This window comes from Leuresthes tenuis, unplaced genomic scaffold, assembly GCF_036924035.1.
Source record: "Leuresthes tenuis unplaced genomic scaffold, fLeuTen1.0.hap1 SCAF_11, whole genome shotgun sequence".
NCBI classification, from domain to species: Eukaryota; Metazoa; Chordata; class Actinopteri; order Atheriniformes; family Atherinopsidae; genus Leuresthes; species Leuresthes tenuis.
Genome location: NW_027325365.1, coordinates 11,421,739 through 11,436,077, shown reverse-complemented (window position 1 = coordinate 11,436,077; position 14,339 = coordinate 11,421,739). Strand labels below are relative to the sequence as shown.

The 14,339-nt window shown below is 41.2% G+C and overlaps 1 protein-coding gene across 2 annotated transcripts; it reads left to right on the top strand.

The window, feature by feature from the left end:
* Positions 1–699: 699 nt before the first annotated feature.
* tmem255a (transmembrane protein 255A) lies at positions 700–14,280 on the top strand. 2 transcript variants are annotated; one of them, XM_072395411.1, is made up of 10 exons: positions 700–1,107; positions 3,424–3,566; positions 4,114–4,176; positions 6,454–6,543; positions 8,969–9,034; positions 9,186–9,271; positions 9,462–9,533; positions 9,888–10,050; positions 11,510–11,656; positions 12,037–14,280. In XM_072395411.1, the coding sequence occupies exons 1-10, from the start codon at positions 1,047–1,049 to the stop codon at positions 12,178–12,180; spliced, it is 1,035 nt and encodes a 344-aa protein (XP_072251512.1). In that variant the 5' UTR covers positions 700–1,046; the 3' UTR covers positions 12,181–14,280. The 2 variants fall into 2 exon arrangements, with proteins under 2 accessions (XP_072251512.1, XP_072251511.1); XM_072395410.1 differs by having other exon boundaries at positions 9,462–9,534; positions 9,883–10,050.
* Positions 14,281–14,339: the final 59 nt, after the last annotated feature.

Below are 14,339 nucleotides of genomic sequence, written 5' to 3'. Positions count from 1 at the left end.
GTGAATGCAGCATAACGGTGAGTTATATTTTATTTCCACAACGTCCTCTTGTCCCTGAACGCATCATTGCGTTTGTAACTGTTGGTGGCGCTAGAAGCCTCCATCCGAGGCTCCAACTTTCCCCCGAACAGTGCAGAGTAGCTCCAAATCTACGAAAACTACTTTAACATAGATATGTATACCTTTTATTTTAAAAAGCGCGTAAAATACCCTCCGAAAACTCTAATACTTTACAGCTGCTTTTAATGATGCGCCTTGTTCTATGTAGTTTATTGTTAGCTTTTTATATAGCTTGTTATATCTTCATTTGTAAGTCGCTTTGGATAAAAGCGTCTGCTAAATACATAAACATAAATGTAAGCTGGTGATCTGTCACAATATTACCGTTACTTTTCAATTTTTATCAACTAATTGGGTTAGCTATTTTGTCTATTAAGTATTGAGACTCTACGGTAGCCTAGTAATTTAGATTCCAAATTTACCCTTTTTTAATTGGTTCAATCTCCTCAAGTTATCATCAGCCATCCTGTTGCCTTGAACGTAGGTTTTAATCATTGTATTAACACTATATTTAAAATGGCGGTGGACAAAATATGTAACATATTTGCAACGGAAAGTGAGAGAAATGCGTTTGTTACGTTCAGGGACGTAGTGGGACGTGGTATCGTTACACCGCTTCAATACGAGTACGAGTAGCGGCTGCCAGAGTACTCTGTTTTTAGAGTATGTGTGTGACATGCGCACATACAACCAGCAGCAGTACCAGCAACCTGCTGTCCGACACCGACACACCGTGAGGACTGAGACCGACAGACGCCGTGGGGATGTCAGTGAGACGGACTCGGGCTCAGCGTGACGGAACGGTGCTGTCTGTCAGAGAATGCCACAGCAAGTGAACACATCGTCGGCGTTGGATTACGATTGTCTCCCGTTAGCTTTCAGATTTATATCGCTCATTTACACTGTGTCGTGATTGTTGATTTTTTAATTATTTTTTTTATTATTATTTGCAAGAGGATCGGTGAGGAACACATCGTCCAACCAGCATGCCTCCACCGCCTCACAGCCTTCAATCCAGCGGGCTGACTCTCTCTGAAACAAGCATGGGTAGGTGTGTGCAAGGTCACCAGCGTTTCTGCAGCAGGTTTTTTATCAATGAAATAAAACGCTAATTGGACAAATTTGCAATGCGGGGACACTGTAAGGTGCCTATTAACGGTTTGTAAACACCAATGCCAGCAATAGCGATCATCCACAGATGTTATCGAATACACTGACGGCATTTACCCCCCTTATAAAATCAGACTAAAACACTCGTTGCATCACCAGGCGGGTATGTTTTTTTCCTGGTCCAGGCCGCAGCGCGTCACTGCAGGTGCGGCGGCGCTGAGTAACCACATCAGTCTCTATGTTTGGCTCTGATGTCTCCTGCCGCACAGGGTTTTGGCAAGATGCTTGGCAGCTACCTTGAAAGGGAAATCAATGAAACGATCCAGTAATGTACGGGAAGGACAGTGGCTGTATTTTATATAGTCCAGACTTAGTAGAACATGGCTGATTGAAATTACATGATTAAATCACAGTTGAAATGAGCTTCAGACATTTTCCCTTTTCTTTTTTCAACATCGGGTGAAATGCTCCCTCAGATGTGAGGTAACACGGTGTTAAAATCGAGGGTTCATCACTAATTTAACGATGCAAGAAGAAGTGTTTTTGTTATATAAGCAGCAAAGAAAACTGGCTGTAGAGTAGTAATGTAGACCACTGAAAGTACAATCTTGTCACAGTATAATTGTTCGAATATATACCTCAGCTTGCATGCTGGTAATGTTTTGTGGATCACTAGTCCCACAACTTGTGTGCTTCTCCCCCCTGTCCACATTTTGACACTGAATCTGTAAGTTTACAAAAGCAGACTGCCTTTTCTTGTTGACCTCCACATTTGCACATCAGTATTCATTAGCACTCAAGTGCATCTTTGGCCTCCAGTTGTTCATAAAACAGAGTGCAGTTGAGCTAGCTGATCTGTGAGGTCTTAAACGGGGTATAATGACACAATAAACCTTACTTGGAGGAAACAAGATTGATGGAGGACAGCTGATGTTGTGTTGTTGCACAGAAAGATGCAAGCAGGACTATTACTGAAACAAGAGCATGAGAGAATGTGATGAAGATGGTTAATGGTTTGTATTTATTTTAGCAGTCTTCTTGTCTTGTTGACCACCCAAAGTGCTTTTATACTACAAGTCACATTCACCCGTAACAGGTTTCCTCTTTTATACACATTCGCACACCTGTGGACCGAAGGGATACAGAGAAGCTGGGAATGAAACCACCAACCCTCCCATTGTTCCTCCTCCTGAGCTACAGCTCATTAGTGTCTGACATCAGTACTTATGTACAGTACTGTGCATAAGTCCTTATTTCTTCATGTTTAGCTTCTAAGAGTCTTTAATGCAGTCGTTTAAAGTGGTGTTGACCAATAGATCTTTCAAAGTTTTCCTCTGGATGTTGGATGCTTTTTTAACTCATGTTGTACCTCACATGAAAAAGTGTTGTGTCTACACATAACCTAAAACTTAGCAAAGAACCAATTTTATATTGTATCTTTTGGCACTTTGTTGCCATTTCTTTCTGTGCATCTACAAAAACGCCAAAGATAACTCAATTTGGCTGAATATAAAATGGTATTTTTGCAGCAACAAGCGCTATTAGCTGAAAACTTGCCACATCTGGTGTGCAGTGTCCCTGACAATTTGAGGAAACTGGACAAGTGGAGGACAGAAGAAGAAGAGTCAGGCCTAAAAAAACTATCTACAGCAGATGAGCAGTATCTGAAAGGGATGTCTTTAAAGCACTAAACCACCAATTATAATGTAAAAGTAAAACATCACATTTAATCATATTTTCATCATTAGCAACAAAGTATTTTGTTTTTAGAGGAATTCTGAAGTTTCACATGTTTTCTAATTCAGCTTCATTGTGAGAGTTGTACAATATGTGCGCATTTGTGAGGATTTCTGTGACAATAATTGGACCTTGTTAGATAATCGTTAATATTACAATTTCAACAAGTTAGCGTCACAGAAGTTGAGTCATTTTATGCTGTTGGGATGCTTTTGAAAAGTCATTTTCTTTCCATTCCTCTTGTAAAGCTGCACAAACAATACAGTTCATTAGATGCATATTTGGCTGTTTTTAAAACTCCCTCCGAGACACCTCAAAAGATTCGTCCATTAGTGGTCAAAGGGATGGAGCCACAGTAATGAGGGTTGAGTCACGAATATGTTTACTAACTTCCCACTACATCAGTGTTTGTGGCTGATTCTTAGTAGCGGGATCATGTTCTAATTAAATCACTACGCTGCTCGCCTCACAGTATGATGCCAGCAATAATGTTCACTTATTCTCTTGCACTTCTAGGTTCTTTTAAGAGGAGGAAGAGGAAATCCATAATCGTGACAGTGATGCTGCTCATTGTATCTCTGCTCATCCTCATCTTTGGCCTGGCAGCGACCACCAGGACGCAGAACATCACTGTGGGAGGCTACTACCCCGGAGTGATCGTGAGTGCTCATTCACACCTGCAGGTAGCAGCGACAGACACAACACAGCAGGCCCGTTCAGAAGGAGTCAAGTCAAGAGTCAGTGAAGTAAGAGTGTTTCCAGTGAGCTCTGCCCACTCCTGGACAGCGATGGACCTCATCTCTGAAGCTCCCTGTGGGGTGGTATTTTCCCCCACATTCATTATTTAGCATCACTGTCATTAGATGTTGAGTGAGGTGAAGAGTCCACTCATTTGTTTTCCTCACAGTACTCAGCATTTTTAGCACTCTGCCTTACCTAAAGAGCTGCCCTGCCACTGTGTTACAGCTGTTACATCAGCTTCCTCACATTCAGAGTTCAGATATTCAAACGTAGACCAAATTCACAGAGATAGGCAAACTGTTAAGTAGGACATGAAATTAATTTCATTAATTGTAACGTGGGATTATTTATTAATAACAACTACTTATTGAAGCTCCCTCAGAGCTTGACAACGGTGTTCTGTGAAATCAAAGCCTAATAGTTATATTAGATCAATGCCCTGACAGCTCATTTCCCTCTTTTCAGCTGGGCTTTGGCTCCTTTCTGGGAATTATTGGCGCTCATTTGATAGAGAACAAGAGGCAGATGGTAAGAGGATTTATATTACTTTTGTGCAGTGAGATCACTTTCGGTGCTTGTTGTCCTCTTGTCCCTGTAGTCACAGATCGCTGTTATTAAATTGCATATCAGTCCCAGTTACGCTTCGACAGCCTGCACAGCTTGATTATGTTGTAAGTGTGGCAATGAGCGGTAGACCCAACCCGGACTGTGAGTCCCGGTTGGCCTGAGGATGTTTGTGTTGTGTATCGGAGCATGTATCCTGGACATTGAGGGGGGAGGGGCCGGGTAGGGGGTGCGACCAGAAATAGAAATAGGGTGTAAGTGGAGGAGGACAGATGTCTGCGCTAGAATGTGGTGGAAGGAAACAGCAGATGATTGGAGCAGGTGGGAGGTGCCGGTGTGGGTCTGTCAGAGCCGAAATGAAGAATGTGTTTGTGTCGTGACACCTTTTTCCCGTAATGCAGCAGGAATTCCAGTCAGTCATACTGCAGACTGAGCTATGGCATGCTACATCAGACTGATTTAAAATGTTGTTGCAAGCACCATAAAATGTGATGACGTTATTTACAGTTTGACTCTTTACATCTTCCCCTTAGAAGCAGATGGAAATGACATGTTAGAACTCACCCTCACAACTGTTTTCAGGACTATTTAACGTGAAAATCGCTGCTGTTGAATTTTTGATTTGTGATAGCTAAGAGTCTTTACAGCGATCGAACACTCAAATGAAGAAACTGGGAACGAACACGGGGAATAAAAGCAGAAATGTTTTGCAAATTAAACAGCTATCAGTCATATTTTTTGTGTTACTTGACCAACAAGTAACTCTGCTTAAAGCCTAACTGCTGCGATCCATGTTTGCATCAGATTATAACTAAATACCGGAAGACTTTAGAGTTTATAGAAAGCCTAATTATGATAACCGGTAAAATAATAAGACGCATTTCTTATTCTTAAACATTAAGATGATACATTTGATTGATGTTGATTTAGGGGCCCAACACCAATCTGTTGATCATTAAATAGATAAAAAAAATAAAAATAAAAATCTCACCCAATGAAATTCCCCTTTATTTGCCTCCGAGCAGAGAGGTTTAGCATCTCCTGTGCCTTTAGTTCAGATTTGTCAGGTCTAAAAACATTACAAAGCACAGAAAAAATTATCATTAGCTGAGACGGAGCTTTGAGATTTCAAAGTACACGCAACAAAAATCAAATGATATGAGTTAGAAGAAAAGTCAAGTCACCTTAAAACAACTAAGTTAAACCCAAAGTGTTTTCCACAAAGGGCGATGAAAGAAATCAAATCAGATTTTTTTTTATCTTTTAAAATGATAATTCAAACAGAAAATAAACACTATAGTTAAAAAAAAAAAACTGCAGAGAAATAACCGGTAAGATAATTAAAACAAATATAAAAGATAAAAATTATATTTATTACAGGCTTTATACAAAGGCAAAGGCCTTTATCTGAGAATAAAATGTCTCTTTTCAGTCCTTCAACACTTGGAAGATACAGGATGTGTTTTCCTTTCTATCTTCTTATCAAAAGATAGATAGAAAAACATTGCTGACCTTAAAAAACTGAGGACATACCAGTGCTCTTTTTTCTCTAAAACATAAAATCAACATGGGGCAGAAAAATACACCAAGATAACAACCCCAACATAAGAAAATCTTCGTCCTTACATCTAAAGAGTTAAACCACCTGTCCTGCTGATAAAAGCGCTGTTTTCCCTTTTCTAATTCACCTTTTCTTTAATAAGTAAAAAGTTTGTAATGTTCAAGAAGGACCAAAGCATGTAAAAATCATCCTTTTTCACTGACTCTCACGGTCCGTGTTACCAGCTAGCTTCTCGACGTGTGGTGTGGTGTCACTGGTGTTGCTCCCCTGCAAAGTGAGCCGGCTGCGGACAGGATGGGGCGTAACTGAAGGCTCGTTACGCTTCACCGATGACTGACAGGAGGAGAGTTGCGTGAGTGAGTGGCGCTGGTTTCAGGGTGGCAGCGCCTGTAAAGAGTTGATTACCATGCTGGCAGAGAACAGACCACAACACTTCCACTGCCATGACCGACATCTACTAATCCTGTCATTCATTACCACATGTGCACGTTTGTATACATTAGTGTTGCATGTCTTGTGTATTCATATGTTAGGTGGGTGTATTTAGGTGAAATCAAAGCCTCCCAGAGCCAAAGGTGTGAGAAAGTCAAAATGGAAAATGTGTAGTCTCCAATAGAAACTGAAATACCACAGAGTGACGTGGAGTCATGAAGCTGGTGCTCCTCTGTTTTCTTCCGCAGTTAGTGGCATCTATCGTGTTTATCAGCTTCGGAGTGGTGGCCGCCTTCTGTTGCGCTATCGTTGATGGAGTTTTTGCAGCGAGGCACATTGTAAGTATCACAAAAGCTTTTACTTATTGAGTCTATTCTAGAGATTCTAACTCGGATAACGCGAATGCTTGGGCTTTTGAAAACGTCGTATTCAGTGCAAACCCCAGAGAGCTCTGCAACAAGAGGACGTGGCTCGGATACAGTCATGTGGTAAAGACAGTGCTCTCTTTTTAAGTCGCCTCTGCAAACTGCTTCTGCATTTTGGTTGATTGTTTTCATTGACACGGTGTGATATGTGTTGATGTGCATCACCTCATTTTAAAACCTGGTAAGAACCTGATCCTGGTAAGTCCTGACATGTAAAACCTTAGAAATGAGAGAGGATGCACTTTCTGGCTGAAGCAGCTGCCGCACCCCTCTCAGTGGAACAAATACAGTATATTCAGTGACAGAGGAAAGTCATTCTCTGTGATGCAAAGTCGAAAAACAATGAGCAACCACTAATGCACAGTGAAAACAATTATGCTAAAATAGGGTATGGCTGAGTGAAAGGGAAGATCACCATTAGTAGGTTTTTATTTGCCAGTGGTGCCAGTGAAGTAGGAAGTGGAAATTTTTGTTTCAAGCCATATTTGTACACTGACGCACTGATGCGTGAGAGAAAATCAGGAGCATCAATGTGATGCAATGACATAGTTTGAACGTTTTGTTTCTGTTCATCTAAATGTCTGCTTTGTGTTTTATTTCTCAAACTAAATCACATTATTGGTGCCACAATACACAATATTGTCTTGATTTTCTCAGAGTCAAATGTAGACTAAACACAGTCCTGATTTTTACAGCTCGTTACAACAAACAGCATGTTTCATAAAAGTTGATATGGGTAAATAAAAAGTGCTGGAGAAAAATGTTGGAACTGATTTGATTAATAGACAGCTGGTCAGTGAAATGACTGGCGGACTCTCGGAATTAAAGATGGACAGAAGTTCAGCAATTTGTGGAACAAAAAAAACTGTTCTTTGGTCAGATAAATCAAATTTTGAAATACTTGTGTACTTATTATGTACTTGTCAAATTATGGATGTCACATCCCCATGACTAAAAAGGGACCACCCAGCCTGTTATCAGCTCTCAGATCAAAAGCCTGCATTTCTGATGGTGTGGGGGTGCATTAGTGTCTATGAAACTGGAAACTTGCATATCTGGAAAGGAACAATCAGGGCTGAAGTGTATTTACAGGATTTAGAGCAACACATGCTTCCATCCAGATAAAATCTTTTTCAGATAAGGCCTTGAATAATTCAGCATGTTAATGCTAAACCACATACTGCATCTATTACAACGGCACGTCTTCATAGAAGAAGAGTTCTGGTGCTGGACTGAGCTTCCACCAGCTGAAAACATTTTAAATGTAACAAAGATGACCCTGAACTCTTTGGCAGCTCGAGTCATACATCAGACGAGAATGGAACATCTTTCCTCTCCCAAAGGTCCAGCAGCTGGTCTCCTCAATTCCCAGATGTTTAGAGACTGTTGTTAATAGAAGACGGGACGCTACAGCAGAAACATGGGTCTGACACACGTTGCTGCCATCAACTTCAGGATAAATTAATATTTTTCATGAAATCATAAAATGTCTCACTTTCAGCTCTCTATTGGGAGTGAAACGTTGGTTCATGAGTTTGGCAAATCTTTCCTTTCTGTCCATGTTTGGAAAGTGTTCAAACTTTTCGGGAATTTGGGTTGTGAACGTCTTCATGTGTGGTGTTTATGACTTTCACCTCCTATAAAGCGAGGTCAACCGGTGACAAACTACTTTAGACAACAACTTTTATTATTAGGATTATGATATATTGATGAGAAATATTGATAAATTAATTATTATTATAGTAACTATAGCAACATCCAACATCCATGTATTGTATTATATTTGCTGTTATATTTGTATAATTAAAATTTAAATAAAGTTTTTGAGTTGGGTCGTTATAAACAAAAACTTTATAACATTTTACAGAAAATTTTTATTTTTAATCTGTCCAGGCTTGTTTTTCTTTTTAAAAGACATTTTAGAAATCTAAATATATCATAAAAGCCAGAAGATGTGATCTCTGCCCCTACTCGTTGGCCATCCAAAGTAGAAATAGAAGTTCAGCTGTGAGCCAACTAATCATGAGCTGGAATACCAGTGACTAGTTCGCCCTGTCAGTTACGTATTGGTTGAATAACATGTCAGCATCATATCATGTGAGACAATTCAGCTTTTAATTGGCAACGACAGATCAACCTTATCAGTATTATTGAATGGTGAACAGTAAACTGTCCCAGAGGCTTTCAAATTGAAATAATTCTCACACTTTTCTTTGTAAAGTCTTAAATTAGTCGCTATGTGTTAGATAAAAGAAGCTTCGTTTTTTTTTTTATTCTTTGTGTCTGATGTTGTGTTTTTGTAGATAAATATTTAGCGGTGTCACTTATTGCCTTGCAGGACCTCAGGCCTCTGTACGCTGGCCGCTGTGAGTATCACTCCAGTGAGACTGCATCTGAGCGGGACGTAAGAAACATGAAACATTCACTCAGTTTTCACACATTAAATGCTGAATTCAGCCTCAGCGCCCTCTCTGTCGGTGTGGCCATTACTTGTATAGTTACGAAGTGTGTAGGAACCGCGAAGGGAAGAGACATGAAATAATTTGTGACTTCAGGTGCCGTGTCAGACATCGCGCACGTCCTGTAACCTGCGCGTGAAGAGCAACACCTGTTACTGCTGCGACCTCTACAACTGCGGGAAGTGAGTATGCTGAGCAGTCGGGCGCCCGGCGAACCTCTGAATCAGTAGCTACTCGCTTCTCAGTGTTGCTTTGATTGTTTGAATTCTTTGACGTGTACCTTTGTGTCATTTGAGTGGGAGATTAATTTGCATTGCAGCCTTGATTGTATTAGAACAAGAATGTTTCTTTTCTTTTTGACCTTTGTTTCAGAGAACATCCTCTTATGGGACTTCAGAATAAAGATGTTTTGAAAAAGTTTAGGAAATCATCCATGATTTGGAAGTAGGTCCCTCTTTTTAGACCGATAACCGCCATTATTGATGAGTACATTATCTTTTCATCTAGATGTCGACTTTTGCCTAAAAACCATCATAGAAATGTGCTTTAGGCTCCTCTGCATGTCCTGCCTGACCAAACATTCATCCATGTCCTCATCTCAGTTTCCCTGCTCTTTTCAGTGGCTCAGTGAAACTCTCTAAACTAATCAACCATAAATCCAAAGCTGATACACATCTTTCACTGCTTCCTGTTGATTTGGTTGAAGTAGGTGCATTGTTAGAAACTACTTAACTCTGTCAGTGACTTTTGTGGCTTGACTGTAGGCTGTTTCCCTCTCTGTTCCACCCACTGGCCTAGCCGTGCTGAGGTTATGGGAGGCTACCACGAGTACACAGAGGTTAAAAGCTGCCAGGACGTGGTGCACCTCTACCACCTGTTGTGGTCCGCCACCATCCTCAACATCGTGGCCCTCTTTCTGGGCATCATTACTGCTGCTGTCCTCGGAGGCTTCAAAGACTTGGTATGTGCTGTATTCACCCACAAAAGTGACAGATCACTGTGACAGATTTGTCAAATTAGATTTTGATGATGCATTAATCCCTTAGCTGATAGAGGTGGTTCGCTACATGTTAATGTCTTTTTAATCATCTGGTGTTTAATAGCCTGGGTAGATTAAATACTGTGAAAGTCTTGATCCATCGCTCATTTCTTTATAGTTTCTCTCCAAGGAACCAGGCTTCATCTTTAAGGTGGTGTTGAGCAATAGTTCTCCAGACTTGTTGAAGCTCTTTCACTCATTTTCAGTCCAGTTCTTGTACCTGACGTGGAATAAATCACTAACACTGACTTATGGTACAATTAGGCATAAAAAGGCACAAAACACACAGCTTAACAAAGAAACTGCTACAAAGAAACTGTGCTTTGTTACTAGCAGCCTGCCACAAAGGCAAATCATTTCTTCCCATTTTTCGCTGCATCTATGTAGACGGCCAAAGATAGTTTGACAGACATGAAATAGTATTTTTGCACCAACGAGGTGATTTCCAAAGATGCCAAAAATGTATCTATCATATCTCAGCATGGTGTGCAGTGTGTGATAGTATGTTTTGGAATAAGCCAGACCTGATTGATGCTGCAGGACTTTTGAAGGATTTATGGTACCAGTAGATGTATAGGAAAATACTGTCAACATGGCACCAGTATGTCTGGACTTTCCTTACAGAAACCATATGGTGAAACAGTATTAAAGAATACTCTCCACTAAAGACTCCTGCTTCCAGTCTCATTGATTCCAGCCTCTCTTTTTTGACTCTTGGTCCTGATGACATCAGAACGGTTCCTTGGGAAACCCTCCTAATAGTGTGTCTTTCAAGATTTGAGGAAAATTGGCAGCAGATGAAAAGCATCTGAAAGTGATGTACTCAGGAAACAAGGAAAAAAATCCAGCAAAGACCTTCAATTCATCCATCTACTGTTCACTGAAGCCTCATCAGAAATGGTCTCCATGGAAGGGTGGCTGTCAAGAAGCCATTCTTAAGGAAGGGAAAGGAGAAAAGGCTGAGCTATGCCAGATGACACAAGAAGTGGACTGAAAATCAGTGGCAACAGGTCTTATTTAGGGATGAATCCTCCCCAGAGTCTGGACCTCAACATTAGTGTGGGATGATCAAAATCCAAAGAAGAGCTTTGAAATATCCTTCAAAAAGCCTGGAGACTACTTAAAGAAATTACAAGAAAGCTTGTTGAAGAGGGCTCAGGCTGTGTGGAAGAATAAAGGTGCTCAGACCAAATAGTGACTTTCAAACTTGTTAGAATTGTACAAACAAGGTTTTTTTTTTACCTTGTATACTGTATTTCCATTGATGTTTAAGTATCAATAAACATTTCCTGTTTTTCTTCAAATATATGTACAGAAATTAGGGCTCAAGACTTCTGCACAGCACTGCTATTAAGACTAACATGTTTCACTTCTCCATCAGACACCCTCTGCTGCCTCAGAGAGCTCATCTGAACCAGAGGCCATCGCCGCTCCGGTCCGCCCGGAGCCCCCTCGGCCCACCACTTCCCTCAACCCATATCGCAGCGCTGCCCCCTGCCTGCCGCCTTACACGGCCTACGATGTGCAGGTACAGGGCCGCATCAGACCTGCATGTGAACAGCATCGTAATTTGTTGTGGCTCAGCGGGACATATCTAGATCAATATTCTGCACCTAAAATTTGACTTTCAGTACCAGATTTGTATCAGTAAGCTTGTGGATGTGGGATTGATTCATCATAAAAAACAGTGCTTGTTACTTATAGTAATGGAACATGTTACCTTGTAACAGTAGAGCTACATGGCACAGTTATAAGCTGTGACAGAGAATAGTTGTTAGTTGGATATATTTTCATGGGATTTAAATAAAATATATATATATATTTATTTTTTCTTTAAATATTTAATGCTGTCAGTCGATATCCAGAAAACAGAAATAACTCTAATCAATGCTTTGCTGTTTTCTGCAGGGCTCCTACATGTTCCCTGACTCCTCGGGCCTGTCAGATGACTCCCAGTCTGGAACCAGTCACCTGTGGCCCACTATGATTCCACCTCGCTACTCTCCTCCTCACGACCACCCTGACGAGAAGCCGCCACCGTACAGCCCGTAAGGCGGCTGCGGGTGCAGGAAACACCTGTGCTGTCATCAGGTGTTGTTGCCGAGCGAGGCGTTTGCTCAGTTCCTCTGAGCTTTTCCTCACATTTTTTTGGAAGTGTGTTGAAGAAAAGGACGTGAGGAAGAGGCGAACGTCCACGGAAAACTCTAACTTAGCCCAGCTGAGGGGAGCAGGTGTTCCCCGGGCATCACTCACACTCTGGTCTGCAATGTGTGCATGTGCGTGTGTGTGTGTGTGTGTGCACATACACATCAAGAGACAACCTGCTCAGTGTCAGGACTGTTTACACATCTATCTGCCTTAATGAATATGGACTTCCAACACTGCACATTTGGACTTAACCTGTACAAAAACTATGCTCCAGCTCATGCTTTACGTTCACGTCTCTTTAGTGGAAACTTTAAACGCTTGCTGCCTCAGAGAACAGAGGACACGGTCACTGTGAGGATGTGGACAGATAAACAGAGACGCTACTCCTATGTGGCGCTAAAGACGAGTTCAGTGAAAGCTTTGGTGTCTTCCCCAAATATACTATGGCTTGAAAATTCTAAACTTTAGAGCTGTAGCCCAAGCAGTCACTCCTTTAGCAGTCAATAGTGTCACTGAACATTATTAAAAGCAAAGTTAGCCTGCATTACATGCTTATAATGTATGTACAGCAGTATGATATACAGTTAGCACAGTTAGGCCTAAGGTGTACAAACAGATCATGATATCTATCATCTCCTCGATGTACAGTGAGCAGAGCAGAGTTAACAATAAACTATTGTACGTACGATAGCTGCTGTAGGTGTGACAATGAACCCTATTTATTGTGTTTCCACTGAAAGCTGCAAAGCAGGCATGCGTAAGTATGTGTCTTCTCGCGTTGTAAGTAATAATGTCACATAAAAAAAAAAAATCTGAAATGTGTTGCCAGAGTTCACACTAACAAGGTGGCAGCTGGATTCACCGATTGTAGTTGTCAATAACAGTAGAAGAAGGAGGAGGGATTGAGGCAGAATTGCACACTTTGTCAATGTCCATGAAAACAGCTCCTGTCAGCTTTAATCACTGCTTTTTATAATTTAAACATCACATTCTCAGGAGCGGATAAGTGCTCGGCTCCTTCTATGTCTTGCCATTAAAATTTGTTTTGTGTAAGTCACACAGCGTGCCTTATTTCCGTGGTGACACAAAGAAGTCGCTGTGTCCAGAGGATGAAACCCTCTGATTCAGGTGGATACTTTTTGGCTCTGGGTAAAAAAAGACTTGGGTGGGAAGACAAACAAATGCTGGGTTACATCCAATGTGCCGTACAAGTTCATGCCTTTTCATGAAGAACTGTGGAAAATGAGAGGGTTTGTGCAGTTTTTATAGTCCAAGAAAAAGCGGTTGGATTTTTGAAAGAAGAAAAAGGAGAACAAGCACTGTCACCTCCCTGCAAGTTCCAAGTTCCCAGTTCGAATCCTGGCTGGGGAGTTTCCACGTTCTCCCCGGGTACTCCAGCTTCTTCCCACCATCTAATAAGATGCATGTCAGGTTAATCGGTGACTCTAAATTGACCGTAGGAGTGAGCGTGCATGGTTGTTAGTCTCTGTGTGGGCCTGTAATGGACTGGCAACCCATCCAGGGTGTACTCGCCCAATGACAGCTGGGATAGGCTCCAGCCCCCCTGTGACCCTGAGCTGGGTTAAGTGGGTATAGAAAATGGAAGGATGGCAAAAGGGGAACACTTTCCAGGGCAAAAACATAAAAATCTTAAGCGTAAGCGTAAGCATGATGTCGTGGCCCAACAGAACGTTTCAGCACATAATTGTATGTCTGAGGAACATCTTGTTCGTGGAAACTGTTCAGAGTCGTCATCAATAACATGCAATAGGAGCAGCAGCAGGCAGGTTTGCTCTTTTTTCATGCTAATAAGAGACTAAACGGGTCAATGACTAAGAACACATGTTTATATGCTGGTCAAAGTTGACATGTTCCAACAGTATAAGATTATTTGAAGCCTATGTTGTAGAAAATGTCAACATTTTCATACGTTTTAACCGCCGTAAGATTCCTCTGAAAACGTCAAAGTAAAAATACATACAGTACATCCCACACAGTTGTTCGTTCGTTTATTAAAAAATAAATCCTGCTCTATTAAAATGGATACAGACTGAACTCCCATG

Excerpts from the sequence above, each read along its gene's own strand:
- tmem255a (XM_072395410.1), top strand. The coding sequence starts at position 1,047 with ATGCCTCCACCGCCTCACAGCCTTCAATCCAGCGGGCTGACTCTCTCT. Across the intron at positions 4,177-6,453 it reads TAGAGAACAAGAGGCAGATG|TTAGTGGCATCTATCGTGTT; the intron begins GTAAGAGGATTT and ends TTTCTTCCGCAG. Across the intron at positions 6,544-8,968 it reads TTTTTGCAGCGAGGCACATT|GACCTCAGGCCTCTGTACGC; the intron begins GTAAGTATCACA and ends ATTGCCTTGCAG.